At 40.1% G+C, this 26,598-nt stretch overlaps 1 protein-coding gene across 1 annotated transcript in view; it reads right to left on the reverse strand.

Annotated features, from left to right (window-relative positions):
* SCN8A (sodium voltage-gated channel alpha subunit 8) overlaps positions 1-26,598 on the reverse strand; it is a 116,269-nt gene that overhangs the window by 85,988 nt on the left and 3,683 nt on the right. The window contains exon 2 of the mRNA XM_078384416.1: positions 4,686-5,018. Within this exon, the coding sequence (XP_078240542.1) occupies positions 4,686-4,964 (279 nt within the window). The 5' untranslated portion in view covers positions 4,965-5,018. The remainder of the gene's footprint in view (positions 1-4,685; positions 5,019-26,598) is intronic.

The following is a 26,598-nucleotide window of genomic DNA, read 5'->3' on the forward strand; positions in this document are numbered from 1 at the left end:
CTTACCTGGATGAGCGGAGCCTGGCAACAGTCGCTCATGCACAGGTAACAACCAGACTGGACTACTGCAATGCGCTATACGTGGGGCAGCCTTTGAAGACAGTCCAGAGACTGCACCTGGGACAGAATTGGGCTGCACAGTTGGTAAGTGGTGCCACCACATGGACTCATATCACGCTGGTTCTGAAAAATTTACACTGGCTGCTGGTTGCTGCTCGGGCCCAATTCAAAGTGCTTACTTTGACATATAAAGCCCTAAATGGCTTAAGACCTGGTTACCTAAAGGACTGCCTTCTTCCATATGTGCCTGCCCGTCCTCTAAGATCAGGCCAGGAGGCCCTTCTGAAGGTGCCACCCCTGAAAGAGGTGAGAGGGATGGCATGTCGAAATCTCAGCGGTTGCCCCCCCAACCTTGGAATGCCCTCCCTACAGAGATCTGCCTGGCTCCAACACTTTTGACTTTTCGGTGCCAGGCAAAGACCTTTCTGTTTAGGCAGCATTTTAATTAAATAGTATCCTTTAGCTCAGTGGTTCTTAACCTTTGTTACTAGGATGCTTTTGAACTGCAACTCCCAGAAACCCCAGCCAGCACAGCTGGTGGTGAAGGCTTCTGGGAGTTGCAGTTCAAAAACACCTGAGTAACCCAAGGTGAAGAACCACTGCTTTAGCTGGCCATATGAGCAGCAGGGATTTATTAATATTAATGTTTTAATTATTGTTTTTAATATAGGATATTATTATAATATTGCCTATTTTTAATGGTTTAAATGTTTTAATATTGTTTTACGCTGCTCAAAGACTACTGGTAATGGTGCAGCTAAATAAAACAAACAAACAAACAAACCCTTAAGCTGCTGTATCGGTCTGTTCTGCATGCTTATTGGCCCAAGCAAAACTTGCAGAAGCAAAGCTGTTTGGGCAATTTGCTTCCATCGTGTTCTTCAGCATTAAATTGATACAGTCTTATGGGAACCCCAATGTGGAGGCAGCAGCTGGAGAATACATATAAAACAAGAGATGCTATTGCCCTCTTATTCTGATTGTGGGTTTGCCACAAAAGTCCCATCAATTATAGTGGGAACATAATGTTGGACTAGTTAAGACTTTGGTCTGTTTTCTTACCATTCTTTCACAGTAGTTGCTCATAGTCACTCTTGTTGACTATGAGCCACCACTAGCGTAAGCAGAACCATTGTATGTCCAACAGTAAACTTAAAACTCTGCACTAAAGTATGCAACACTCTTGATAATGCTGCCTTATCGCCATTGCTGCCATTCAATATAATGATGTTAATTGCCTTAAATGGCTTTAAAAGGGAGATTTGACTAATTCACAGAGGGGCTCTCTGGCCTACTAGCCCTGATAGCTTTATATAAGGTCTCAAAGGCAATGTTTCTCTAAGGGTCTAGCAATGCATAAGATAAAAGGGAGAGCTTGCAGCTCTATGTGTATTTTTGTTTTCCTACAAGAAAAATGAAAGCACACCCTGATCTTTGTCAGCACTAACAGGTGCAGTGAGACAAATTTAATCTCCACGAAAGTTCTCCTTCCCCCTGGTGTTGCACTTAAAGAAAAAGTGAAGTCTCGGTTTGTGCCAATGCAGATTTTTTTCTACTGTTTGTGAGAGGATTTTTTTTTTTTTTTTTTTTTTTTTTTTTTTTTAGGAATGGCTGGGGAGGGAAGAATTAAAATTTCCCCGCCCAGGCATGATAGTCCTCATCTAGGCTGTGGGGAGTCCATACATCTTTCACTGTAAATCAAGCAGCAACCCAGAGCTGCACATTGTGTCTTTAATGTAACATGTAGTTTGACTCTTAGTACCAGCTGCTGAGGAGTAACAACGAGGTGGTAGCTATTGACTTTTAGGCTTCTTAAATTCTTGGAGTTGTCTGATCTGGCCACAGTGACACACACCTTAGTTACATCTCATCTGGATTAATTCAACACGCTCTATGTGGGCCTGCCTTTGCAAAATGTTTGCAAATTTCAGCTGGTATGGGTTACAGGAAGCATGTAACTCCCTTACTGCAACAGTATCACTGGCTGCCAGTCTGTGTCTGGGCTCATTCAGAATGCTGCTTATTACAGTGGTGCCTCGCTTGACGAGGATAATCCGTTCCAGCTAAATCGCTGTAGAGCAAAATCCTTGTCCAGCGAAATAAAAAAAGCCCATTGAAACACATTGAAAACCAGTTCAATGTGTTCCAATGGGCGAAATACCTCAGTGTCCAGCAAAGATCCTCCATAGGGTGGCCATTTTCCGATGCCTGTGCAGCGAAAAATCCATCCTAAAGCACAGCGGGGAGCCATTTTACACAGCAAGCAGCCATTTTGAAACCCAACGATCAGCTGTTTTGATCATTGTAATGTGAAGAATCAGTTCCCGAAGCAGGGAACCGATCGTCGGGAAGCGAATTTTGCCCATTAAAACATCGTTTTGCGATTGTAAAAGCAATCGAAAAAACCTCATCATCTAGCGGAGTCATCGTTTAATGAGGTACTAGTTAAGCAAGGCACCACTGTACCTATAAAGCCCTATACAGCTTCAGTGCAGGCTATTTGGAGGATTGACTCACCCCATATGAGCCTACTCGGCTTTTAAGATCTAGGGAGACCCTTCTCTTGGTTATATCATTTTCCCAAGTTCACTTGGTAAGGACATGAGAGAGGACCTTCTCACTGGCTGCTCCCAAGCTTTGGAATAAACTACCTCAAAAAGCCAGGTAGCTCTTGTCTTTCCATCATCATGCAAAGACATTCATTTTGAGGCAGTCTTCGAAGCAATAAGTATCTAGGGAATACTCTATTTTTGAAATTTAGATATTTTAAAGATTTTTTTAATTTGAAAATGGTTTTTCATCTTGACCATGTTTAATTCTTTTTAATATATAGTTTTGTATAGTATTTTAATTTGTTATATTATTTTAATTGTTGTGAGCTGTCTTGTGTCCTCTAGGGGAGAAAGGCAGCATATTAAACCAATCAACTGTCGGACCGGCCAGCTGGCTGACCGACCAACTGACCAACTAACCAACCGACCAACCGACCAACCGACCAACCGACCGACCGACCGACCGACCGACCGACCGACCAACCGACCAACCAACCAACCAACCAACCAACCAACCAACCAACCAACCAACCAACCAATCTGCCTGGGTCACCATGAGTTACATGATGTTGAACCAGATGTACTTTTTGTTCAATCAAGCAAGACTGTGAAAATGTGTTTTTTCAAATGTAAGCACAATAGAGATGTTCAAATAAACAAACTAAACAAGTACTACCTACTAAGCATCTTTGTGATGTACTACCAGTTTCCCATACAGATTGTTATAGCAAAATTTAAAGCCCTGTGTGCCCTGTTCAGAGTGAAATAGGCAAACAAATCCAACAATCATATTTGATACTTATGATCAGTACATGGCATGTACTAACCATCATTATAATAATGATTATATCCTAAGGCAGTGGTTCCCAACCTTGGGTCTCCAGATGTCCTTGGACTACAACTCCCAGAAATCCTGGCCAGCACAGTTAGTAGTGAAAGCTTCTGGGTATTTTAGTCCAAAAACATCTGGGGATCTAAGGTTGGGAACTGCTGTACTAACGAATGAACTGATCATGTTTCACCGCACACCTGGATTCTTTTGATACACTTTTGAAAGCATTTGGACTTTAGTGGTTTAGGTCTTATGGCAGAACACAATTACAATTTTTACATGACAGCCACATTTCACTTCACTTAAGCATTAAAAAAAATCACCATGGATGGAGAAATGCATTTTTAAACAATAAAAATAGGACAGAAGACCATAAATCATATACAGTGGTGCCTCGCATTACGATGTTAATTCGTTCCAGTGAAATCGCGGCAGAACAAAAACATCATAAAGCGATTTTAAAAAGCCCATAGAAATGCATTAAAACCCGATTAATGCGTTCCTATGGGCTTGAAACTCACCGTCCAGCGAAGATCCTCCATAGCATAGCCATTTTCGCTGCCCGTGCATTGAGGAATCTGTCCCAGAAAACAGTGGGCAGCCATTTTTTTTACCCAGCGGCCATTTTGAAACTGCCGATCAGCTGTGCGCAAATCTTTGTTTTGCGATAATTAGTTAGCGAAGCAGGTAACCAATCATCGCAAAGCAAAAAAACCCCATAGGAAACATCGTTTTGTGATCGCTTTTGTAATTGCAAAAACTTCTTCGTTATGCGATTTCTTCGTTAAACGGAGCACTCGTCTTGCGAGGCACCACTGTACATTGTTTAGAAATCAAAGGCCATCAGTGTGCCTTAATCTGCCTAGGCCACCGGCTCTAAACCCCATGATATTTCCCCTTCCTGGTTAAGATGGACCAACTAAAAATGAAAATCATTCTCTTTCCCAATATCATTTGCCACTTTTCTGTCTCCATATGGACATACTGACTTCTAAAGTAGCTCAAAACCGTATGTGAAGCAGTGGGCCATTTTGCAAAACTATCTGCCGTGCCCGCAAACTACTGCCCTTACACAGAAAAGAACCAAAAGGCAAGACTTATATGGAAAGACCACAAAAATGTCCCTTCGTCCCCTTGTAAGATATAGCTGGAGACAGAAAGAAAACTCCAGCCACTCAAACCTGTAATTCCTTTGGCGATTAAAAGGATTTCATTTAAAATGGCCAGGTCCAGCCAACTCACTTTCTGGTTCATATAGTAAGGGTCAAAGTCCTCCAATGGTACAGCAACCAGGCCTTTTGGGATATCCCCATAGATGAAAGGCAAATTCTTCCCTGCCTCCAGGTCACTGTTTGGTTTTGGCTTGCTCTCTTCATCGTCTTCCCTATGGCTGCTGTCTTGTTTCTGACGTTGCTTCTTCTTCTTATCTTCTGCAATGCGCTTCTCAATGTTAGCCAAAGATTCTGGAGTGAAAGGTCTAAAACTATCAGGGCCTGGTGGTGCAAGCAGCCGCCCTGCCATCTTTTCATCCTGCAGAAACTTCTTTAGTTAGGTTGCACCCAGGATAGGTCAACTCTGTATGAGAAAGAGCATAACAGAAAACACAAATCATTCATCAGGGTCATGATGGCTAGGTGACTATTTTGGGAAGGACAAAGCAAGGAGTGTGGGTTAGCTACATCTCCTCTGAGACATTGCCAGTTGTCATCTTGTTTCTATCATCCACCACTACCACTTTATTTTTATTTATTGTCTCATTTATCGGCCATCTTTCTCTGGATGAATGGACTCAAGGACTCAAGTGTTAAAAACAAAAACAAAAACAGAATAAATTATACATTAAAACAATTAAACTATAATAGTAATTAAAATAGATTGAATGGTTCAAAGCTTTCACAACTTTAAAAACAAACTTAGTTAAAAACTAGCATTTAGGGACTCAGTTATGGTTATTAAAAGCCTGCCTGACAGAGTGGATTTGATTTAAATTTAATTTTTTAATGATTTAATTTTTTAAAAAAAATCCAAATTCCATTTAAATTGTGATTGAAACCAATTTGATATTTAAAATAAATTATTGCTTGTTTTTTTAAATCCCTGCTGCCTGAAGATGTGGACCTTCAGCTCTCAAGAGGAGGGAAATCATTCTGCTACCTAAATCTTCTCAACAGTCCTCTGTTGTTTTGTAAAACAGGTTCCAGAATCTTTAATAAAATTATTTGATTTATTTACCAACTTGCAGTCTAAAATCTCTTCTGCCTAAGCTTCGTTGTTCACACTTACTGTCCTGTTGTTCAACTGACTCTTGCCCAGCTTTCACCTACTATGTTGGCTTCACACTGTTTCCCTCAAGATGTAATGATTCCCATAAAGGGATTATCTACACAGGTCTTATTAGTCTAATTTTTGTTGCTTCCTCTGAGACTTTGGACCAGGTAGTCTTACTATATTTTTTGAGTTCTTCAGTTCAACTATTGAAATGGCTAAACTCACTAGTCTGTGATGAATATCATGGAGAATAACACCTAAGACAGGTGATCTCATTATTACAACATTTCACAGTACTTAACACTGCCCTGACAACTCTATCTCTTTTGAAGGTAGTAAATTAGGTGAATAAATTTCCACCACGTCTTTCTCTCATGTTTTTCCTCTTATTCTCTCTCCCTCTTTTGGGGCAATTTCATATCAAAGGATGTCTAGTATTTTATGATCTTCCCTTAAAAATAATAAAAATCTGGTAAGATAAACATGCTCTGAGCAATGATTTTCAAGATTGTATTGCAGAAAGACCTGGGGCTCCTCAGAAGCTTATTGAGGTATCTCAAGTAGAAGATGAGTAACCATGGGGTCATCTAGAGGCTCATGTGACCTGGGAAGCACCCAATAGGAATTGAGTGTGGGCCTTAAAGCATGTCCCAGTAGTCTCTGCAATATACAGGAGCTCCATGGCAGATGCTTGGGGTATCATGACAGATGAGTCAATATGGACGGGCTTCCCTAAAGGCACCCAAAAGCCACTGTGTTGCTGTAAACCACAGCTTGTGACAAGAAGGATTTATTCATATTAATGTTTTAATGATTATTTTTAATATAGGATTTTATTATAATATTGCCTATTTTTAATGTTTTTAATGTTTTTAAAGTTTTAATGTTGTTGCACTCTGCGCAGAGACCACTGGTAATGGTGCGGCTAAAAGATCTTGTAAACAAACAAACAAACAAACAAACAAATAAATAAATAGAACTGAGCTGTTCTGCAGAAGTGTTGTATCTTCTGCTTGGCATGCAAAAGCTGATCAGCAACAACATCTAAGTTTAGAACAATACGTAGATGAATAAAGAAAATTAGCATCTGAGCCTGAATATAGTGTGCCGGTCGATGGCATAAACACGAGTGCATATAAGGCTAAAGCTGTTGGTTTTGATAAAACACGCTCTGAGATATACATATAGACGTATGTATACGTGCGTTGTGCAGACCTATACACACAGATTATTGTCCTCTAACGCTTTAGAAACCAAAAGGGAAGTTATCTGCCCCATGCCACAATCAATATGTCTGACACCTTTCCTTTAGAAGTGCATTTTAACACAACACCACCAAGGAGCTGTTATTTAAAATGACTGCATATACACAGCATGCAATGCACATCTTTACATTAGGTTTTTCTGTGTTCCACTTATGTGTCATTAAATTCCAAATGTACCTAAACTAGTACCTTCAGAGTGCGTCCTTGATTGGTGGGTATGATGGAGGTAGATACTGTGGAGCCCACATATATCATAATAAGTGGATACTGTCAAGTTGACTCCAACGTATGGCGACCCGTCTGGGATTTTCTAGGCACAAAGTGCTCAGAAGTGGTTTACCAGTCTTTTCTTTTGAGAACACTCTGGGACTGCGCAGCTTGCCTAAGACCACACAGACTGGCATTTTCCCAGGAAGCAGAGTGGGGAATCGAACCCTTGATCCCTGGCTCTCAAGCCAAATACTCAGTTCACTGAGCTATCCAGGCATTCTCTATCTACCCATGAATAAGTCAGAAGGTGGATAGCTTGTGGAGCTCTGGATGGTGCTATACTCCAGCTGTTTTTTAAAAGACAGCCTTGGGCTGTCTTAAAACCCCCCTGACAAACTGATGACTTCATGGTTTGCCAGTTCATGGCAGGAAATTCATGGTTTGTGGTTTGTCAACCTTGATGGACCATGAACCAAGATGAACCACCATTCGGGTGGTTTGTCCTCATCTCTAATTCTTATTAATCGCCTTCTTCACACATCTCTAGAACAGTGAAATTCTACAGCACAAGATCAAGCCCCACAGTCCCCTTTTATTTCACATAAAACAGAAGACTGGAAGAACTGGAGATGAGAAAAATTATGTAGGTACAAAAGGACTATGTGTCCCAGGGAAGATTATATTGGTTCTCTAGAATCTTCATCTTTAAAAGATTTTATCCATCTAGTTTGATCATCTTGGGGCATTCATTTTTCTCTGGACACAATAAATTCTACATTTAGTTCAAGCCTAAACAGTGAGCTAAACATCGGTCTTGTCTTTCAAGCTTGTAAAAAATGAAAAAATAATCAGGAATTTACGGAAAAGCAAATGATTTCCAATGTTGAGCACCCATAGCACATGAGAGATCATGTGAACATAGGAACCTCCTGATGTCCTAATCTGAATCGCCATCTGAAATATCCAGTCCCACATACTAAACATATAAGAACTGTCTATCTAAAGAATTGAAAAGGCTGCCAGTTATGAATCAACCCTTGGTCCTCTGCCTTAACAGCACAGAAGGGTGCTCTTGCAGATATGCAGCAAAACCTTCACCTGCTGATTTTGCAGATCAGGCTTCTGCCTGAGGTACAGGAACAGTTCACACATTTTTCCCGTGATCAGCTGGCAATCATCTCCAATCGGTTGCTGCATCGCAAGGCCAAACCTAGTTTCCTAACATCAGAGTGAAGGTAATGCAATTTCTTCCCCAACCTCTAGATAGCACATTTTGAATACAAACAAGAATATATATATTTAAATGGTTAATACTGATTAATTTGCAAGGTGGGACAGGCATAAAGGAAAACCGGCATCTTCCTTTTTTGAGGAGAAAAAGTATTAAATTTGCATTTGCACAATGTCCCTAACAAAGGGGGCACCAATCAGGTATGATGTGCTTTTGGACCAAATACTGTAATAAACACTAGGTCAAGGGGTGGGAGAAACCACCACAGCACAGAGTTTGTCTGCATCTGATACCCTTCTGTAGAACACACACACACACACACACACACACACACACACACACACACACACACACACACACACACACACACACACACACACACACACACACACACACACACACACACACACACACACACACACGGTGGGGAGGGAGGGGGGAGATAGATAATATAAGAGAGAGAGAGAGAGCTAGAGAGCTATGCAAAAGCCGCCATCCTTTCCTGACAGATTGACACCTTTGCTGGAGAACCAGGAAGGAAAATGCTTCAGTTTGAGGTTTTCACACTGAAGGCAGGAGAGTGGAATTCTAGAAGCGGTGCACTGATGCAACGGCACTGCAGCACTGCAGACTGAAACACAACAGAGCGCACGGGCTTTGGCACTTAAGGGAGTAGTCTAGCTGTTGGACAGGCAGAAGGCTTGAGGTGCAGAAATCATGACATTACTGCACAGCAGACAAAAGCTTTATACAGGATAAACACTGAGGGTACCATTCAACAAAGACAGCCTTGTGAGCTACACATGTTTCCCACAAATACACACATTCTTACTCACAGTCTTTACAGTACAAAACAACTGCCTAGAACAAGGACCTTGTATGAGGAATGATGACTCAATACATTACTTCAAGCCAATGATCCCTCCGAGGGCCAAACAATTATGATGCATCTATTTCGGCATGAAGTCAGTCATGACCATGATTAAGATGTCCAGCCTCTTTTCTTTCTCTTAGCTCTGCCACCACCAAGGAAGCTGAACAAAACCTTAACAAGAATTTACTAGACTGTCAAGTTCCATGAACAGAGAGAGCCACGTGTAACTCCCACTTCGACCTTGACACCTAGCTGGATACCTGGGGACATGCACTAACTCTTAGTTAATCTACCTGACAGGATTGTTGTGCAGAATAAATAGGTGGTTAGGGAATAACTATGCCATTCTAAGCTACCTGGTGGAGATAGAAAATTGGAATAAAATATGACACACATAAAAATAAATGTTCTCAGTTTGGAGAGCAAATTTTGCATTTTTGGAAATCATTAGGCAATAGGTTGATATGCATGGCCAGACTGATCATAAGTCAGTTTGGCAAGGGCCTTTCCCCTTCCATTACTTAGCTCTTTGTGTTTTCTCACCGAAGCTACCAAGATGAATTTGACCAAATTCCGGGAGGCAGTGGAAGACAGGAGGGCCTGGCATGCTCTGGTCCATAGGGTCACAAAGAGTTGGACACAACTTAATGACTAAACAATAACAACAACAACCTTGGACTCTGCTCATCTTTCTTTTGTTCTGATATTGTCTGTTTTAATTCTTGGTTTTATATTGTTTGGACTGTAAACCACCCAGAGTAGATTCATTTAGAATCTAGATGGGTGAGGTAAAAGCTGAATGAATAAATGAATGAATGAATGAATGAATGAATGAATGAATGAATGAATGAATGAATCATAAGGTAGGCTTCAACAGTTAATCAGCAGATTAATCAGGTAAAGCTTTAGCTAGCCAACCAGAGAGCATGATTCCGCTTGGTAAGACTGCAAAGGCATGTTAGTGTTGGCTCTGGAGTATTAAATAACAATAACTAACAAATTACTTGCAATATGTTGTAAGCTTTATTTGTTAAATTCTATGTTACCTTCCAGTTCCTCTGAAATCTATAACAAACACCTCTTGAGCTTTTTGGAAATATGCACAAGCGTTTCAATTTGTCAGATTAATAGAGTAATAAGTTAAGCAGCAGATAATTAATCAAACGATAATTCCTCAACACATTGCTATCAATCAGTGCTTTAAAATTGTTTCGGTGAGTTTATGGTTTCAAATTGGTTAGCATCCTGTAGCCTAAAAGAGGAGCAGAAGGAAAATTGCATTAGTGTCCCTCCTGCTTCACTGGGTTCCCCTTTATTTGCCCAGTTGCACAACAAATCTTGCAATTAGTGCAAGAATGGGTACATGACAGGGAGCCTTCCAGAATGGGGAAGGAGTGGATTTCTTTTTCAAACCATGTTTAGACAACAGAATATTATGCATTGCTTTAAATGTTTTTAATTATGATGTTTTACTCTTAGCTGCCTTGTTTTTGTCTAATGAATGGTGGGATATAAACACTGACAATAATAATAATCACTGTAGTTGTTGTTTGGAAGATAGTGCTATGCATGAGGCAGTTCAATAGTTACACTTATGGGATCATTATGGAATACATGTTGACATTGCATCTCCAACTCTATAGAGAAAGTGTGGGTATTCTGTGACTGCAGCTTTCATCAGACCTAGTCAGTATAGCCAATAGTAAGGAATGATTTGAGCTGCAGTCCAGCAACACTTGGAGGGACACAATTTGTTTCTCCACTGTGAAGTCACCAGAGGAGGCAACAGTCCAACACAGTGGGGAAAGGACATGATAATCTGAGCAGGCCACAGCAGCAGAACTGTAATCAGTTCAGGCATGTCCTATGGGCTCTCCTGCCATCTGAGATCCTCAGCGCAGCCTGAAAGATGGGGAAGGACCACTCCTTTGCTGACAGAGAGATGGTGCACAATTGTTATTCTATGCAAGGGCTTGTGAGCTTTAGTCATACAATTCTGCTTATACCTATTCCTACCTTTAAAGCCTATTGCGCCTGTTTTCTATTTGTGCATTAGCAGCAGTACGTTTGCATTCTCAAAGATTTTCTGCGATCATGAAGGTCAAAAGCCTTGCTCAAAATGAGACCCAGGATGTCCATATTTTAATGTGAAGTTTTGTGGACAAGTTTACTGTCCATGAAAGCTCACACTAAAATATAGCAGTTAGTCTTTAAGATGCCAAGACATTTTTGTCTTCTTTACTTTTTATTTTTCTTTTCTTTTTGCCCGATATGTTCGCACAGACTAACACGGCTACCTCTTCTAAAACTATTAGGATGTCCATGTATTTTAACATGTAAATGGAAGGGGAACTGCAGGGTCACTGTAGCTGAGGTGCCATGTTGTGGTATTCCCAGTCTGAGAAACTAGAAAAAAGGAATAATGATTTTTAGATGGGAAAATGCACAGTTCTTTGAGAGGGAACATTCAGTTCCCTGCCTGTGTTTCCAGTAACAGCCTTTGATGGAGTAAAGCAAACACTGAAGCAATACAACTAAAATAAAGCCCCCTCCTTCTGTCAGCACTAGCCAGGAGCTGTACAATCATCATTTCTGCTCATACAGTCAGAGTGACTACCTGATATGCAGCATCAAATAATTCACCTTCAATCTCAGGGTTAGGGCTAAAACAAGAGGTTGGAACTGCTTCTGTGTTGGTCAAAAGAAGATACAGAATATTTGTTATAATTGCTTTCAAGCACCAAGCCACCTCTACATATTTTTTGAAGACTGAGAAAGGTTACTAAATAAATGTACCATTTTATGAAAGAAAAATAAATTCAGTGGCTAGAATCCTCCTGGTGTTCATGCAAGGCTTGGGTAACTTGCTGTAGCTAATTGCAGCTAACTGATGATTTTCCTGAGCTCATCTTGGTTTTGCTGTTAGGTGCATGACGAGGCATGTGACCGAGACATAACGTGGCATCTTGTCAGTTAGTCACAATTAGCCAAGGCAACTGCATGAACCCCAAGATAATTTTGGCCAGTATGCTTTACGTGAATTTTTTCTCCATTTTGAAAGCTTTAAATGCTGTTCAGCAGCATATTTAACAGTCAGACCAGTCAGTTTCTATACGTGGACTGGGTAAGATGTGCCATTATGTCCATTGCCTCAGGCACCAATATGTTTTGGGATGGCTCTGCTTATGAAGAAAGGCTTTTTTCTCTCCCATGCGTGAAGGCAGTAGATATTTTCATATGTGAAGTTTAAACAGCCTTTCCTTCTTATGAACAAAAATGACCAAACATATCTCTTTATCACCTCCATCTTTCCAATTGTCTAGGAGAAAAACAGTGTTGACAGAATCAAACTTTCATGATGCAGCTTATTCCTAATTCTTATGCCGGTAATGTCTTGACTCATATCTAGGAGTCAGCAGTGAAACTACACAATAGTAGAAAAAAGATAGCTAAATCTTAGTTGGTTGTCACCGTGGGAAAGGAGGAGTTAAAAGGCCTTTGTCCTGACCTAAACACCCCCCCATGTTAAAAATTAGTTGCTGACCACTCCACTTTATGAATCTTAGAGTTCCTGAAATCCTCAGTTTATAGTTACTTTGAGTGTTAAAAACTGAATGTATGGCAATTATGAAATACTTGAGATGTTCCGAAGAAAAGACAAAGTGAAGGCGTAAATTAGACATTTGTGAAGAATCATTAGTAATTATTGAACTTATTGGGCAACAAAGATGAGAAAAAATACTGTTTTGCACTACAACTTCTAGAGGTCCCAGCCAGTATGGCTTGTAAACCACACTGACTGGGGTATTCTGGGACTTGTAGACTTCCCCGTACTTATAATCTCTGATGGATATTTATATGATTTGTTGCATTAGAGAAGTGGTATAATTTCTAGCCATAGGCTAAAGACCTATCTCATATGTGGACACAAAAATGGAACCCACAGAAAGGAACACCTACATAGACATAAATGACCACTTCCCACTGATGCTATCTCCTTACCTAGAGTTACAGATTCCTCTTGCACAGGATGATACAAGGGGAAAGCCTTATTACTTTTCCAGGACTCTTCTTAAAAACTAACTGTCCCCAGATCTACCCAAGACATTTTGCTGCTTGGGATGAAGGATAAAATGGCAATCGCTTCACTTTTCCATGAGGGGAGACTTGCTGGATTGGAGGATCAATGTTATTTGAACATTTGCAATGAGATGGCAACCCTGTACCTTTGAGGAAGCAGGATAAAAGACTTTAAAAAAGACCCAGAAGTTGTGTAAACTGCACAGTTCTGTTCTCCATGACCTGGAAGTCCAGAAAGGATAGCTTTCACCTTGCACCTGCTGTATCAGGCAATGCCCCACTCTGTCCAGTGATGAGGCCAGTCTTGCTTCCTTCAGAGCTTAGACATGGAAATGGCACATATGGCAGTGCTAATGGGAACCTCTACTTTGTTTATGGTTCCATGGTGATTCTGTCCTGCAGATGGGTCATCTCGTGAGTGGACCTGCTCATTTCCTGCATGCTACTCAACCCACAGCGAAGCACTTTGTGGTCAAAAGCCAAAATGACAGTGATCAAAAACATATTCAGTCACCATGTTTTTTTTTTAAAGTCAGCAGTACTATTGATCTCCTTTCTAATGACACTGTATTGGCACACTCTAATCTCAATTGAGTACAGTATTACCATTTGGGAACTTATGTATATGAGGCAAATAAAGGCTAGCTCAAAGCAAGTGTATTAGCAGCTTGACCTAATCAAGTCACATTCCTGCCACCCAACAAATGGCTGTAAAATGGGAAGCGAAGGCTTTGTACAACTTATATTATATCTGTATTGGTGATATGACAGCTTTCTTTGCCCACATTACATAGTATTAAAGCATGGATGGGAAACCTCCTGATGTTGGTGAAATCCAGTTCCTATCAGCCCCAGCCAACATGATCTGGAATTACAGTATAGGAGTTCCATCACCACTAATCAGGAATAATAGGAGTTTTAATTTAACAACATGTGGGGAGGCTATCGATTCCCCACTCCTCCTAGTATTGGTAAGGTATTTTATCTTTCCCTGTCCCAATTTTTAAACTGTGCAACCTTCCAGAGCACCCATTTACTTTAATGTTAATGGAAGAAGTAAATGAGAGGGGACCGGAGGAAAGGAGGGTGGAGATGAAGATTACAAAAAAGAACCCTCTCAAAATATATGGAAATCTTTTATAAAAATGACAGTCCCTTTATATATTCCCATGGAAAAGGTAAAAAGAGGCAGTTTTGAGGATGCATTCTCTGACAGACGGCTAGGTTTGCTTCCAGATGAGATTTTTATTTTTCTGTTGATCTTGTCTCATTTACAGAATTTTACAGTTGGTCAAAACAATGTTATATTCCATTTGCGACCCTTCTGTGGTGTGTTTTCCCACTGCTTGTTTCTTCTTTTCTTTTTACACATGCAGACACAGTCATTTACACATCCGTCAAGGAGGAAAAGACAGAATAGCTCTACAATGTATTTTGTTCTTGGTAATGCTGGGAATTGTCCATCTGGAAGTACTCTGAAAGGAACGGAGAATACAAGCTTTCCTTCTCTTATGAAAATGTAATGGTCGAAAGAAGGACATATGCTGACAACTCATAAATATTCTAGGATGCCAGAAAAGAAAAAAGAACAAGCTGTTTACCTTTTCCATTGAGGAAAAAAAATACAATGGCTTTTTAAAAAAAGTTTTAAAATGAGCATGGAGAGGAACTCCTCTTGCTAGTGAGCCATTTAGCAATGGAACAAGCCATATAGGGAGCACGTGGAATAAAGGCTTGAGATGGGAGTTATTTCCCCACCAATACAGATGTAACAAAAAGTCGCACAAAGCTTCTTGTGGAAGAAGGGAGAACATAAACAATAAAAATGAAAAAAAAATCTTGAAATGCATTCCACTGCCCCTTGCCTTGTTGTTTACAGCAGCATATCCCACAAGTTAACTCCCAAATATACAGCGATCTAAAAACATGGTTGTAAGGTCATTAGATCAACCTCTTTTTGGCAACCACTTCCTCACTCATCCCTAATATGAAATAGCTCACAGAGCACAGAGAAGTTCCTTATTTGGGCTGTAACTCCCCACCCAGCAAGGTCACTGGGGTGAGCGGGTTCTAGGAGCTGTATTACCTGTACCAACAGGTAATACATCCAAGCTCAGACTCTTTTTTCCCTCTTGATTGTCTGCACACTCCTCATGCACATGAACCATTGCCTGGAAATAGCTGTGCTCTTTGTTCTTCAAATGCCAAAGATGGTTCTCCAGCCCATCCCAATCCCAAAAAGAACACCTCTGAAACACCCCTGACTAGTAAACAATGCTGTTTAAAAATTCACTTAAAAGAGCTCCTCTCCTTGTGCAACCAGATTATGCAAGGGTGGGTGGTGCTGGTGGATGAAAGTCTTCCAAAAGTCTGGATTTAGAATCCTCTCCACACAGCTAGTTTTTTGATAGCACGTTCAAGACCTCGAAAAGCTGTAAGTCAAACTGAGGATGGCATTAGGTTTCACCCGCCTTCTACTCCTCTGAATTATAATAACCCATGAAAATCTGGGTCCAATGGGCTAGGCTTTTGAATTTTGTTAGTTTATCTTATTCCATGCCACATGATTAAGCAACAGGATCCTTGTTCTACTGCACCTACTGATCAGTACTTTCCTTCTGTTTGTCTTTTGCTCTGATGCATTTTAGTTCTCCACATCACTGTTCAAATTAAGAACATCTGTAATGACTCCTCCAGTTCTGTCTGATATTGCCTGTTTCTGTTATTCAGGCTTTCAAATGGAATGGGGGGAGAGGCTGTCAATGGGGAAAAAACTGACAGAGAAAAATAGATCATGGAAAGATGTTTATCAATGTTTTCTCTACAATGTGAGGATCACACCCTGTTTTAAATGGGATTATATTTCCCCAAAGAAGTAGGCTCACCCCTTGGGGATGATCCTGGACATAACATTGCTCCTGAAAAGCTATGGCAAGAAGTTTTTGGCTGGTAGATATGCCAGCTGTGTACCTTTGCAGGAAAGGCAGATTTGGCCATAGCAATCCATGCCTTAATTGCCTCTTGATTAAACTACATCTTGCAGATGTACTAAGCTACATTTCTCCAGAGAAACAAAAAACAAAACAAAATCAAACAACAAAAACCCATGTGCTCCTTGAACGCAATCTGAAATCAAAGGTGAATGATTTATTTGTTTATTAATTTATTTTGTATCATTTGTAGGCTAACTCAGGGCAGTTCATAATGTCCAAACAAGTAAAATTAAAAATTGGACATTAAAAAAAGCAATTAAACTGTAATAAAAATTAAAAAAAAATAAAATGATTAAAATCAGTTAAAACCTTAAAAGCAGACGTGCTTAGCTAAAAACCAGCATTTAGGTACTCAATTACGGTTACTAAAAGCCTGCCTGGGGAGGTGGATCTTCAGCTGTTGACAGAAGGATAGAAGGGAAGGAGCTAACCTAAGCTCCCGAGGGAGAGCATTCCATAACCTTTATTAGACTACAAACAAATTAAAAATAAAAATAATAAAATAAAAATAAAAATATATTGGTTAGGTTTCAACCCCATACAGGCAGAGCTATGGAAGGTGCAGGAAAAAAAAACATAAATCTTACAAAAATCATGGCTAGATGTTTGTGTGCCAGGCTTCTCTGTCAAAAGTTTCAAAGTGGGGGCTGCAAACTCAAATCAGAGGTGTAGGCTTCAGTGCGTAATGGAACGCCTCTTGCAATCTTGTTACACATCTCTCTGCAGATATTCTGGTTGACTATTTGAAGCCCCAGAGGCTAAAGTGGCCACCAAAGGAAAGAGGCAGGGATCCTGCATTTTTAAAAGTTGCAGGGAAAAGGGAATGTCAGTCACTGCTGCTTGCTGGTCAAGTGACAATGGCTTAGATTCCCTCTTCTGTACGCAGCTCGATGGTAGAGAGTCTCCTCCTCTTACTTTTTTTTTCTGGCCACTTCACCACAAGCTGAAGCTGATTCAACAGCTGACAAGAGGAGGTGCCAAGCACACTTCCTGGAAGGTGAGCCCATCTGAACTCTGTGGAAATACTTTTAATTGCTAAGTGAACAGGTTCACATGACCATGTTGCATAGATCTTACTGCATTAGTGACCAACTTACTCCCAGGTGCTTAGAAAAAACACATCAGTGAGTCCATGCAAGGAAGCCACCAAGAGGGAAGAGGAGGACACCAATACACATAATCTTATGAACCTCCTTCTCACTCACTAAGAGGAACCTGTGCTTATGGGGTTGAAGGCACCAATCCCATAGCTGCTTTCTTGGATAAAAGTCAGACTGAACTAACAAACCCTGCTTCTTAATAACAAATTTGTGTGATTGTGTCTGTAAACAACAGTTCTAAAATTTTCTCTCTCTCTCTGCCTAGTTTCAGAATTCCAGAACTGGGAATTCCAGAACTTGAGCAGGCACATCACACGTGCTATGTTCTTACAGACTATGAAAGAGGCTGATAGGCTGCTGTTTTACTGAATGTCTAGACTTCAGGATGATTTTACCTTAAAGACTAGGGTGGTATCATTTTATTGATTGTTGTAAATCACTTGGATGGCCTACTTATTTGAAATTGGTCTTCAGAATTGCCACAGCTTCCTTTGCATCAATAGATGAACTACCTGAAATGAATTTAAGATTGAGTGCTGGCATCACCTCTATTTGAGTGCAGAGTTTGTACAAGGATCTGCACATTATATAAGGGCTTTTCCAACCAAAGCTAGTACAGTAAAAGGTTTCAGTTCTAAGCAATGGGTCAAATCCAGTGTTAGTTCTATCTAGAGCAGACCTGTTGAAGTAAATGGGATTAAAATTGTGACTAACATCTCCCATTTATTTCAATGTGTCTACTCTAGGTAGGGCTATGATTGAATTTAGCTGAATTTCCAACTGAATAAAGAATATTGTTACCTGGAAGCAACCCATTTGATTTCCAAAGAAAATCCCTCTAAATGCATACGTGAAAGATTGCAATCTTATCTGAGCTTTGAAACTTGGCTTATTAAATTATGTAGAGTTCTTTCTTCATTTGATAAATGCTCCACCTTTTCCCATCAAAATGGAGTATTTGACTGCTAATTACTATAAAGGTCAATAGCAACAACACCGTAGTGTTGTATTTCATAGGCTCCAGTTGTAGAAGCAGATTGCTATGGAAGAGATGAGAGACAGTACATCTACACCTGTGGAGCTTTTCAAGGGCATACAAGTAGGCTGCTGGGGTGGACATGTTACTCTGCCTGTGGTGCTCCTTTTTGCCTTCAGAGTGACATTTTTCTGCCTCATCTGAACACCCTGCAAGCTGCCCTTTGCCCATATTTAGGATTTTTTCTTCTTAGAATGACAGCATTACAGTGTGAGAGGTAATTTCAGTGATGGGGGATTTGGTGTTCAGGTAAATCCTATGCACACACAGGTCCAGGTAATAATATCTTAGAACGGCAGATCTGGAATGGGACCCAATGAATCATCGAGTCCAGCCCCTGTCAAGGAGGCAAAGTGGAGAATCCTCCTGACCTCTGGCTCTGCAGCTAGATGCCTAATCCATTGCGCTAATGCATGCTTCAACTTTATAAAATGTTCCCTGCAGTCCATTTACTGATGCATAGTTATCTCCATCAATAATTAAAGTGCCATTGTTCAAAATAAATGAACATATTAGAAGAAAATTGAGGTTGGATTCATGCTTCAGTGAGTATGCTCCATTCTGCTTTACATGCAATTTTTAGTCATTCATCCAATGTGCATATATTTGGTGTATGTGTATGAGACTGTTTTCCTATTATATAAGTCTGTGTAATATTCATTTCTCTTTTTAAAATAATGATAATTGAATGCTTATTCTCTAAGCTGATTGTGTGTTTGCATGTGCCATGTTAATGCATTAAGCATTCATTTAACAATAGTAATAGTGCAGTTTTGATGGCACTGTTGAGTAGGCAAAACAATTTACAGCCTCTTACAAGCTCATGCATCCTCACAACATCTCTATGAGGTGGCCAAGGCTCCTTGATTTAATTTCTGCTATGAAAAGATGAAGAACTCCATAAAGACAAGCTAGAATTAAGCTTCTTGTACAGACCTAAGTCTAATGTTGTATCATATAATATATAATATAGGATATAAAATATAGGATATATAATATATAATATAGAAAATATTGTACAATACACATATTATATATACATATTATATATAATATACCGTAAATGAAAAAATATATAATATAATATAATAATATATCTGGAATTAATCATGTTACTTCCACTCTCTTCCTCCATATATACCTTCTAATGTTTTATAGCAGGGCCAGCTTAGAACATCTTGTTGTATCAGGTAGAGCAGCAAATGACACCCTTCTTTCCAACCAAGGTACACATTTTTAATGTGTGGTGGAAAATCTTGTAAGTTCCTCTCCCTTTGTCCGACAGTAATATACAATGACAGCTTAAGTAATTAACAGTTTCCTGCCTTTTTGTGACACTCACAGTCAGCGACCTTACTCCCTTACTCTGCCTAATGGTCAAGTTGGTCTTACAGAGACATATTTCTGCCCTTAAAGACAGCGAATGTTTGCTCTGATGCATAATAGGTTCTGAATTATGAAGAAAAGACCTTTCACTTCACCAGGGTATGTAATCTTTAGTTAGAAATGTCAGGGGACTGGGGCCTTCTGCATGCATAGCTAGTGCACTACTGCTGGCCTAAAATCTCTTTCTCTAAAGGTTTAGCCCTTCCTTTCCAATTTTATTGGTTTATCTGGATCCTAGTACAGGATCTTTTACATCCAAAGTGAAAATAGTTTCCCTAGATCCACGTGTCTAAACTTGTAGATATTTGCACAGAGGAAGAATTGGACACAGGACCTCCAGCAGGCTTCCACCCTGAAGGAAACAGGGTCCCATCTACTCAAGCTTGGAGTATTTGAGAATCCAATGTTTCTACAACTTTGAGAGCATTGTCATTGGAATTAATAGGCCAACAACAGGAAACCTCAATTTTTTGGGCCAAATACAGCCCGCAGATAAGTGTCCCATCTACCCTGTGAAGGCTCCTCCCAGTTACCATGAGGACAATGTCATGTTTTAATCTCTGATGAATGACCAGAGACATTACCTATCAGGAGGAAGCAAATCTGGCTCCTGACTGACCACCATGGCCTTGGAGAGTGTGCCTAGAGACTGCATGTCTTCATCGGTGGCCCATCTATTTGGCATTCTCCCTGACTGGGTGTTGCAAGGGCACAGACAAGTTGGCTGCACCTTCTTCAGCCAGCATTTCAATCAGAGATGTGGCTCATAGCCCAACATAGGGTTTCCTCAAGCAGGCAAGCCCCACACAGACAAAACACAAATGCTCAGCTAAACCTGTGTCAGGCAAAGCTCTGTCTGCTTCGTCAGGGATCTGATAACAGCAAAAGCCACAGTCCCATCCTGAGACTGGTGATATGCTTTCATTGCCTTATATCATGTAGCAGCATGGTATCTAGCCCTCTGCAAAAGTATAAGTCTTAATATGAATGTATACTGTTACTTTTGTACTTTGCACATCCCAAAATGTTCCAGCACATCCCCCAAGAGTGTGGTGTTCCTGGAAAAGAATGGAAGGAGGAGAAGACTGACACCCTTTTCATTTATTAAAAGGGAACTGATGCCTCCACTCTTACTCTGCTTGTATATTTGCAAGTAACTCAAATATGACAAAGTACAGGAAGAGTCCAGTGGCCACTGCTAACCATAGAAAGCCAAATCTATATTGGAGAAACAGGGATGCTTAACATTTGTGCCAAGTAGGTATACAGTATGCTTTATTAAAATTAGCGTTAATATAAAAAAAAGTCCATGAGGGAGACTGACTTTCACTTTAGGCAAGAATGTTGCAGAAATGGGCCCTGGCATTTGAAGAACGTAGTGGGAAGTGACGGATGCATAATACTTGGGTAGAGAACTAGCAGCGAATATCAGTGAATATCAGCCTAAAGTGAACATCAGTTATTATCAGTTGAACAACCGAACAGAATAGATGAACAGATACTGTACAAGTGCTATACAAGATGTTTGTTCATGGAAGCAGCCATATGAGAATATGGATACTGCTGCATATCTGCATGTATGCGAAGTAGTGTTTACCCAAGACATACTGGACTTGTTGGAAATACCTCTTGAGTCTTGATGAAATAATAAGCGCTCTTGCCCGAGGCCACAGTTTCTTGTTATATATGACAAGTTGTCCACGAACAGAGCTAGCTAGGGGATGTGGACTTGGCAGGAAGTGACATTGATTTCCATGCACCCGACTCCCAAGAAAGAAGCTTAAAATTGCACTCTCAGACCAATGTTGAGTGCTATTTTGTATTTCACCTTTGGCAAATTCCACACATGGCCTGTTTCCATCAGTTCCCAAATGAATAGCACAGCCTGAAAAATGATAAAAAGAAGGGGAACAAATGTCCTTGTCTCGTATGTACCAGATGTTCAACAGGGCACTCTAGCCAACAATTGCTCATTGAAAGCAATCTGGAACCGGGATGGTGGAGAGAGGGCAGTGAAGAAACCTCCATCCCTCCCTCTCCCTCTCTGTTGAAAACAACTTAGCCTCAACATCTTTCGACAGGCCAGACATATATTATGGCAGCAGATACAGTATAGGAGTCAGTACAGATTAAATTCAATTGGTACTAGGGAAGGTAACGCATTTGGCACATTCTTATTTTGGAATAGTACTGGTTCCCAGAGACACATTTTGTGCTCACACAACCATCCTTAAAATCAATACAATCATGGAAGCAGTAGTTATACACAGACACACATATGCACACACTAAGCCAATAATTTCGAAGCTGTGTGCTACCTCGAGAGAAATACTGGCATACTGCAAAATGTAAGCAAATCAAATAAAGATTCCTGGGAACCTAAAATACCATCCGCAGGGGAGGCTGTTTGCTTGGTCTCTGTATGTGTTACTGGTCTGGCCATGCTGCCTTTTGATCAACCTCCTAGTGCTACAATTAGGTAATAACAGGCTCTGGTTCGAATTGTTTCGTATGGCTGTGAGGCTCTTTAGGTGACCATGTCTACTTCTCTACTAGCTCCAAGTACACTAACTGTGAAAATCCTAGAGACCTTCTTGTTCATGTTGCAGACTGAAGTCTTAGGTGTCGGCCCAGAGACTTGCCCTCCAGGCATCACTACAGTCTCCACTGGGACTGGGAGCTGCTGCTGCTTCTCTAGCATCAGGCATGATTAGATTAGGATGAGGACTGCGTGGTCCCCCACATATTGTTGGGCAGCTCCGCTTGTTCCTCTTTTTTCATGATGTTTATGCCATAGAATGGGTACACATGTCTATGCAGAGCACTTGATTTTGCTGAAAATGGTTAAGCAACCTTCCCTTTGGCTTTTGAGATTTCAGCACCAGCCATCTTCATAGCAATAAAGGCTTGCCGTTTTCAAAATACACCCAAATTTAGATCTCGGCACATAAACATCAAGAGCCTCATCAGATAAATTCTGAACAGAGTGCCATGTTTTCTGGACTCCCTCCCCCCCCTTTAATCACGAGGAATTGTGACATGTGTGCACACACCCACAGAGCTCTATACAGAATATAATTTTATACCCAGATTTATGTCATCTGTTTCCTATTCCCTGTAAACAATGCTTGAAACACTTGGTAATGTTCACTCTTTGTGTCAGGGTATGCTGAACTATCATGGCAATTTGAAAACATATTCTTAATGCTTCTCATAATTGTGTATGTCATTGAGTATTGAAAAATGAGAGTGCTGTGAATGAGAACCTGCATCTTTCTCTTTTCCTTTCTTGGTGCAATATAGGTTTTTCTGCTAAGGGGTACTAAAGCAGAGACAGATGATGACCAGCCTGTAAACCAATCTCCCCCCCAAAAATACTATCCTCTAAAGCAGAGACAGATGGTGACCAGCCTGTAAACCAATCTCTTCTCCACCTAAATACTACCCTCTCTTTGTTAGTGAACTTTTCATTTGCATATGCAGAGCAGCTCCCTTGGCTTCCAAATTTTAAACAGAGGCAGGGTCATGCCTACTGTCCCTCAAACTGATCCTAGAACAGGTAGCTTCCAAGGGTTACAGGGAGCTACTAGAATTCAAGAGGAGGCTAGATATCACAGTCTTATGGCAGCCTGGCACACATTTTTGACATGGACAGTACAATCATCCTACAGAGGCAAAACAACAAAGATGCCAACATATCACACCTCGATTCCTTATTTTGGGGTGGGCAATTTGCATTTTTCAAGTTTTTGTTGGTCTGCAACTCCAGTGATCCATCACTGTTCATTAGGCTGGCTCAGAATGATGGGAACTGCAGTTCAACAACATTGAAAGGGTCACATGTTCCTCACCATCCTGCCCTTCACCATGTTGTCATTATGTGCCATCAAGTCACCTCCAACACATGGTAACCCTATGAATGAGCCATCTCCAAAATGCCCTGTCCTCAACAGCCCTGCTCAACTCCTCCAAATTTAAGACCTTGGCTTCAGTTAATCATCACTGTTTAGGGAGATTTCATTAGTAAAAGGCTCACATTTTCTTAAACATTTTCAAATGTGGCTCACGTTTTTATTTCATTATCCGGACTGGAATTACCAGGTTGGCCTGTTAGGCCCATATTTTACCCAAACTATGATGGTGATGATGATGATAAAGGATTGGCTTCAAGGGAGCTTTTCCTAACATGAATTAAGAGATTTTCAGGGAGAACTTCCATCTGTCTTCACCAGTGTTGCTAATGGTCATGCATGATAGGTTCTGTAGTCCACACTATCTGGATGAATGCACACAGGGGACCAATGGAATATCAGAACAGAAGCCAAAGCTAGGTAAATGAACATAAAGCCCGACTCATGTTGAAAGTGATGGTAAATTGGCTCCCTCTCTTTTGAATATGTCTCAAATTTTTACAATATAAAATGAACGGGGATCAAGGAAAGAGGCTTGCAGCAATAGTAGGAAGACAATCTGTAACATATGATATCGTGTATATGGACCAGAAAAAAAAATCTAGGATCAGCTAATTTCAATTCCAGGAATCATGTAAAACAGTCTCAGTGGCACAATTGGTTAGTGTGTTTGGGTGACAATCAAAAAGTTGGTCGGTTGAGCCCACCTAGAGATCTAATCTTTTAAAATAGTCATTTATTTCTAAAATGGACATGCCTAGTAAGATACTCATGTTACCCATTGTGGTGTAGTGGGTAGAGTGATAGACTAAGATTCAGGTGACCTGGGTTTGAAAAGCCTGCTTAGCCATGGAAACTCATGGGGGAAGGGTTGTGGACATAAAAAGTCATTCCTTAATTATCTCACTTACTTTGAAAATTTTATTAGGATTGGTATGAGTTACTTCTGGCTTGAACATGCATAACTACATTAAAACTACTGCTTTAAAAGCAGTTAGCCATCTATCTGGACACCAACATATCTAAGTTAATGGTCAATGCTATGCCTATTCTCTGCTTATCCATTTCTTCATATAGCTTCATAGAGCAAAATTTTCCTATTTCAGGGGTAGCATGACATCTTTCCCAGCCATACCAGATTAACTAGTGCTCCCCTTATTTTGCTTTTCTTTCTTCTGTGCTGTCCACCATACAGCACAATCCTATGTTTATTCAGAGCCAAGTCCCTTTAAATTCAGTGTAATTTAATCCAAGGAGCCAGAGGTTCGGAGTTCAAGTCCACACTCTGCCTCCTGCACATTACAGCCAGCCTGTGTGACCTTGGGCAAGCTGCACAATGCCAAGATGCCTCCAGAAGAAGGGAATTATAAACCACTTCTAAGTATCCTCTACCTAGAAAACCTTGGGAAGGGTCACCATAAATCAGAATCGACTTGATAGCACTTGATTATAATTATGATTAAATGTGTATAGGATTGCAGCCCTGGTTTATTAAGGATTTTGAAGATTTGATTCGCAGTTGCTTTGTGTTTGTGACATATTAATGGATTACATGGGTTATTCTACATGTGTGGGATCTGAGACAGAACTTGGACTGACTGAAGTGACTGCAAACTCTATAGCTCACCAATCTATGCATGAATGGCCACTTTACATGTTTTCTAGAGAGGACGAGTAGTCCAGATAGGCGGGGTATAAATCAAATAAATAAATAAATAAATAAATAAATAAATAAATAAATAAATAAATAAATAAATACATTCTTAACTCTGTCCCCTCACTTGCAAACTATTAGATACCTCTTATAATTTATTCCAGTGGACAATGTGCATGTGACAGGAATGTAAACAATAATGAATGGAAATCACATGATCAGTATGGATCATATGTCATTAAAATAAATATGGAGGCTCTATTGATGATAACATATTTAAAGTGACTATATTAAAAGCAATAACCATTAGGAGCCATGTTACAGAAAGAATCATATTAAACTAAATCATATACTATGGCAACAGAAGTCTATCTTTCTGAAGGCCATCCAGTTACAGTATTATCAGGTATTTGAGGACACATAAAACTGAGCATACTCAAGTTGCATTCGAAGAAAAACATCAAAGAAAAACATCTATCAATAAAAAAATATGAAAAGGGATGTATGAAAGCCTAATTCCCAACTGCATCAACTAACCCCCCCCCCTTTTTTTAACTAAATCTAATTGTAATAACGATTAACCTCTAGGAAAGGCTGTCTTGGGAAAGAGAACCCAATTCATTTTAGTTTCAAATCGGAGCCAAATCATTTCTGAAAGGGTAATTTTATCTCAATGTGTCTGTGGAGTTTATCATGTAGACACTATCGAGTAGACATTGTCTAGAGGGGCGGAGTAAAAATCCAATCAATCAATCAATCAATCAATCAATCAATCAATCAATCAATCAATCAATCAATCAATCAATCAATCAATCAATCAATCAATCAATCAATCAATCAATCAATCAATCAATCAATCAATCTTGCTATATAACCCTAGGAAATGAACAAGTGCTGGTGATTCACAGGGGAGGGATTTCACATAGGTGGCTCTCAGCAGGTGCCATTTAAGTTTATTTTTTAATTATATGCACACACACACACACACACACATCTCCAAAGAAAAAGTCCCACATTAATATTATATAATATGTCAGCTATATATAAAATAGAAAACGGATGTATTATATAATATTAATGTGGGACTTTTTCTTTGGCTTTGTAAGGAACAGGAATGAGATTGATCCATACAAGTATTAAAGTGTAT

Source organism: Pogona vitticeps, chromosome 2 (genome assembly GCF_051106095.1).
Source record: "Pogona vitticeps strain Pit_001003342236 chromosome 2, PviZW2.1, whole genome shotgun sequence".
Lineage (NCBI taxonomy): Eukaryota > Metazoa > Chordata > Lepidosauria > Squamata > Agamidae > Pogona > Pogona vitticeps.